This window comes from Odontomachus brunneus, unplaced genomic scaffold (assembly GCF_010583005.1).
Source record: "Odontomachus brunneus isolate Ranch 3 - 2012 unplaced genomic scaffold, Obru_v1 Obru_scaffold_167, whole genome shotgun sequence".
NCBI lineage: Eukaryota > Metazoa > Arthropoda > Insecta > Hymenoptera > Formicidae > Odontomachus > Odontomachus brunneus.
Window position 1 is genome coordinate 428,650 of NW_022639617.1, and position 5,785 is coordinate 434,434.

Consider the following 5,785-nt stretch of genomic DNA (forward strand, 5'->3'; position numbering starts at 1 on the left):
CTCTCTCTCTCTCTCTCTCTCTCTCTCTCTCTCTCTCTCTCTCTCTCATCCCGGTGGAATACCTTCTATTCGGTGAACTTGCGCGTTTTATCTTAAGTGTGCGACATTCTTTTATGGGAATGCGAATTTTGACAAGATAATACAAGATTACGATGGATTAGACCCAGTGGCGTAGCTAGGGGGAGGGCTAAGGGGGCTGCAGCTCCCCCGAAATTAATTTTTTGGGTTACGCTAAGTGTGAGAAAAATTTTTTCGAACCTTTTTTTCGCTCGTCAAAAATAAAAAGTACCCCCCGGAACTTTTTTCTAGCTACGCCACTGATTAGACCGATATTTAGCGCCAATTTTCTCTCTCTCTCTCTCTTTCCGTCCTTTGGCTACCTGCTCATTCGATGCCGTGTAGTTTCTTCATTTGCAGCTTGATCTGTTCATAGGTGACCCAGAGCACGATGTTCCAAGACACCAAGCGTGAGAAACTCGGCACGAAACCCTTGTAGAATGCGAACGGGCCCTCCTGGACGAAGGTCCTGATGGCGCAATCTATCGCGCCCTTGTACTCGCCGGGCGCGCTGTTCATGTAACGCGTCTTTATCACGTCCACAGGACTCGCCGCCAGAGTGGTGCAGAGTCCGGCGGCCGTCGCGGCCGTCAAGTGACACGGGATTCCATCGCGGAGATAGCCGCTCGCCAGAATCAGGTCCTTGATGATGTCGTAACAGACTATCTCCGCCACGTTCACGATCGCGTTCCGCGACATGTTCGGCAAGGTTCCTGCGGGACACGATTAGTCATGAGTCGGACTTAATTATACCTCCAGCGGACTTATTTATATAAAAGATAAACGGGGAAAGACAGGAAGAGACAGGGAGAGACAGGGAGAGACAGGAGAGACAGGAAGAGACAGAAAGAGACAATGCAGATTACAGGGAGAGACAGGGAGAGAGGGAGAGACAGGGAGAGACAGGAAGACACAGGGAGAGACAATGCACATTACAGGGAGAGACAGGGAGAGATCGGGAGAGACGGAAGAGTATAAAAACGCAATATACACGGAAAAGAATCTTAATTCGTGCAACTGAATGGAGACCAGACGAAAAACTCGCTGATGAAAAATAATCTCTTCGTTACCTTGACCGAAAATATTCGACTGAACATTCTATTGCATTAAAACTCGGTTGAGGTTAAAACTGAGAGAGTACTTGACTGAATAGAAACCCCTACAGGAATCTTTCTGTTCCTACAACCAAGTTTTTCGTCTGGTTTTTCGTCTTTTCCAGGTAACAGGAAATTCAGCTACATTAACGGAGTCGTTTTCTCCGTGTGTAAATCTTTAAAAGTATAATAAGAAATATGAGTTTTTAAGTTGTTTTAAATAAAAGATTTCAAATTTCGAAATTGTAAATATTTGTAAAAGCGTAAATACACGGAAAAAAGAATTCTGTTGGTGCAACCGAATTTTCGGTTGCTCAGGGATCAAACGAAAACTCGGAACAGAAAAATTCCTTTATGAGACTTCTGTATAGTCAATTGTTCTCAGTTGCCTCAACCGAGTTCGAATATCGTTGAATGTTCAGACGAATATTTTCGGTTGCGACAACAGAAATATTAGTTTTCACAATAGAGATATCGCTTCTGATCACCTAACTTTCAGTTGGTTCCTATTTGGTTGCACCAACTGAAATTTTTTTTGCGTGTACAAAAGAGAAGTATGACTTGGCATCACGACACTCGGCGCGATCGTTTGGCTCGGTAAGATCTCGGAGGAGGAGTCGCGGAACGAAAATCACTCGCTCTCACCTTTCCAGAGGCCCCGCGTACCCTCCACGTGGGCGATATTCTTGTACGCCTGCAGAGTGGAGCTATACCTCATCGACGATCGCCCATTATTTCCAGCTTGCATGCGGACCTTGACGACGTCGGTCGGCTGAGCAATGAGCACCGCCAAAGCGCCCGTTGTGATCCCCGCGGCGACACGCACGCCGATGTTCATCGTGCCGCTCCTACTATTACCTGTTGAGAAAAGCGAACGCGGTGAAGACCAGGCGGGCCGTCGTGGCGGATAAAATGTATTAAAAATTAGGACGCGCGCGCGTGCGCGGGCAAGTAATAGTAGAAACGGACGGACGCGGTTTGCGCGTCGATCACTTTTTTTATTGGCTCATTAGATGTTCTCCAATTGCAGTCAGTGTAGTTTCTAGCAGAATTATCCGTGGCAAGTGTGCGTTAACGGACGTTCTTCACGGACGGGTGTTCGCTCCGGCGTTACTTTAGCGCGAACAGTAAAATTTGTCGGGGGACGCGAGAGGCGAATGTGAAATCGCAAAATTTATCTCCCGTCCGACGAGATCGAATCGGCCGGCGGGTACATTGAGAGAAAATAATACCTTAAAGATAAGACAATTAATTATAATTATAAAGTATAAATTGTAATTGACACAAGAAATTATCAAAATTATGCACAATATAATTTAATAATGTAAGTATTAATTATAACGTTTAATTATAATTAAAATAAATTTAATTATTACACAACAATTGGCATATAATAAATAATTTTAATTATAAATAATTATTGTATTATAGAATAAGATGGTTATTCGCGCGGTAGGGATACTAATAACACACACACACACACACATATTTACTTATATTAATAAACTAAATATTTTGCAATTAAAGTTCAAGAAAACTTTAGCTTTTCATGAAAGCAATTGTTTGTTTCATTTAAATAAAAGAAGAAATTTAGATTTAAATGAATATATTATTAGTACACCTACCACAAAAAAATAGTTACTGTTTTCTAGATATCTTTTCTCTCAATGTGGAAGAGATATTTATCTATTTAAATAAAAGAAGAAATTTATATTTAAATGAATATATTATTAGTACACCTACCACAAAAAAATATTTACCGTTTTCTAGATATCTTTTCTCTCAATGTGAAAGAGATATTTATCTATTTAAATAAAAGAAGAAATTTATATTTAAATGAATATATTATTAGTACACCTACCACAAAAAAATATTTACCGTTTTCTAGATATCTTTTCTCTCAATGTGAAAGAGATATTTATCTATTTAAATAAAAGAAGAAATTTATATTTAAATGAATATATTATTAGTACACCTACCACAAAAAAATATTTACCGTTTTCTAGATATCTTTTCTCTCAATGTGGAAGAGATATTTCTCGCGGAGATTAGAACGGTGTATCTTGTTTGATTCAAGATTCCAGACCAGTACGTAGATAAACTGATTCGTTTTAATGTTTTATTTTTGTTTTCCCGCAGAAATTATCTGTCCGTCGTCTGTATATGTCCGAGTTAAACGAAGCAGATTCAAATCACGATGGATCCTTATCGCGATTAACGCGAGTTATGAAACTTTGCATTCCGAGATAAACTGTCGGCAATCGCTACATACATACGAAGAAAGTTGCACGACGTCGGAGCATACACACACGGACGCGATATATGAAAAAAAAAAAACATAAAGTCCACAGAGCACGGTGAATCGATCTTTGCGCATGCGTTTTCGCGAGTCCTTCCGCGCCAAGTACTAAGTATCGAACCGCACGGAGAAGCTACCAGTTAACCGAGAAAAGAATGTCATAGCGTTTGAATTGCACGAGTCTAAAAGTACGTACGATCGAGTAAAGAGTCCGGGAAAAGTCTCAGCGATTCGTCACACGCAAGAGCGAATCGTACAATCATCTAGTGTCTCTGATTTAAAGGAAATCCAAGCGCCTCCGCGACAACTCCGTGGCGTTTCGCGCGAATGACGAATCGCGACTTTTCGCCGAACGTAAGTGGAGTGAAGTATGCATAATTATAATATGTAATTAGTCTCACGCGATTGTCCAAATGCAGAGCGGGTGAGAGTTACAAGAGACGTTCGGCTCGCCGCCTCAGAGGTGGTAATCTCTCCGCCGCGCGCTAATTTTTTCGCTCCCCCAAATATACCCACTCTCTAACAGTTAACTTATCTTTCCTCCTATCTCCTTTTCTTTCTCTCACGGCCGCGAAACCCGCGGAGGACGAGAACGAGGACGAAGGACACACGTTTCGAGCATCCCAGCCGAGACGGTCCAGTCCGCGTGTGTGGAGCTTGCGAGAGTTTTCGCCGTGGCAAAGCGAGCGGCCGGCATGATAATCCGCCGTTCGTGTACATGTGGGTGGATGGGTGTTTGTATGTATGTGTGTGTGTGTGTGTCAATGTCGGATGGCACTCGTAACAGGCTCATAAGAAGCTCAACACACTCGTGGGACATGCGAAATTTCGCGGACAGCTCGTTAGAACTTTATTATCGCAGCTTTATTAGTTAAATACAGTACCACACAGAAACAAAATGAGCATCCATTTGAACGCACTAAAATCAGCAGTCATTGTTTAGTACGCAAGCGATAATACGCAATTTCATGAGAAGAATTTTTGAATTTCAAGACACACAAGAACGTTTTCTTTTTCTGTGTAGAACTCTATTTTCCCCCGGCATTAATTTGCATAAATATTGTCTCTATTGTCGAAACCTGCTCGTTTCAGTGCTCGAGGTATTTCCAGTTTTGACAAAAGCACATGAAAGATGTTTAATATTACCAAATACAAGTCTACGGTCGCGTTTTTGATCGATATGTTTAATTATCAGAAACTATGGATAAAAATTCTAATTATCACTTGCGAATCATTTCTTTCGATTTCGTTCGATCATCCAGCATTGCTGTGCGTGCGTCTCTATGCGTGGCCATGTGTGTGTGTGTGTGTGTGTGTGTGTGTGTGTGTGTGTGTGTGTGTGTGTGTGTGTGTGTGTGTGTGTGTGTGTGTGTGTGTGTGTGTGTGTGTGTGTGTGTGTGTGTGTGTGTGTGTGTGTGTGTGTGTGTGTCTGTGTGTATATGCGTGTGGTAAAGAGGCGGAATCGCGCGGCTGCTCGTGTCGCAAGAGATATATTATCAAAAAGTTAGGAGTTTGTTGGATGTACCGTCGATGATTCCGGCGTAGAGTGACTTGACGCTGTCGTAGAGGCCCAACCGTATGCTGGCGAAACACATCTGTCTCTGGAGTCCCGCGGACAGACCTCCGTACAGGCTCCTGTAACCACCCTCGCTCAAGCTCACCGCCCTCACAATTCACCCTCAGACGCATCCCCAGGGCATATGTTTTGTTACAGATTTCTCTCTCCTCTCTTTCTCTCTTCCTCTCTATCTATCTCTCACTTTATCTTTCTCTCTCTCTCTCTCTCTCCCTCTCTCTCCTTTTCTCTCTTTCTCTCCCTTTCTCTTTTGCTCTCTGTCTCACCGTGTTTCTTTCTACATATTTTCGTACATACATATCGTCCCCGTTTTTTTTTTTTTACTCGAATATTGCGTAACATATTTTTCTTGATCTCTCCCCCGTTCTCCCCCGTTCTTTACTTTGCCACGTCCGTACAATTTTCCCCGCTTTTCTCGTTCTTATCTCTTTTCGCTACCGAGCGCTACAGCCTCCCTGAACATCGGATTACTTTACAGCAAAAGTCAATCATCATTTCGTTAGTGAAGTGAAGAACTTGCAGACGCGCACGAGAGAAAGGAGAAGCGGCCCGAGAGCCGAGAAATTACTCGGAGAGAGCGTGCGTCATCGTCAGCCGGCCGCGATTTTGCTGCGTCAATTGAATCGCGTCGCGGTCGGAAACTCAATCAAAGTAGAAAGACAGCGAGCCCGGGAAAAGCCGCCCCGCCCCGTCAGGCCAGGTGAACGAAATAAAAGCCAGGAGAGAAACTGCGTGAGAACTTAGCAAACCATATATTAC

The 5,785-nt window shown here is 43.0% G+C and overlaps 1 protein-coding gene across 1 annotated transcript in view; it reads right to left on the reverse strand.

Annotated features, from left to right (window-relative positions):
- Positions 1-362: 362 nt before the first annotated feature.
- The window catches only part of LOC116851149 (mitochondrial uncoupling protein 2-like), an 18,491-nt gene continuing 13,068 nt past the window's right edge, over positions 363-5,785 (reverse strand). Inside the window, exons 4-6 of the mRNA XM_032830263.1 lie at positions 4,976-5,085; positions 1,797-2,009; positions 363-770 (exon numbers count right to left, since the gene is read on the reverse strand). Of these exons, the coding sequence (XP_032686154.1) occupies positions 385-770; positions 1,797-2,009; positions 4,976-5,085 (709 nt within the window). The 3' untranslated portion in view covers positions 363-384. The remainder of the gene's footprint in view (positions 771-1,796; positions 2,010-4,975; positions 5,086-5,785) is intronic.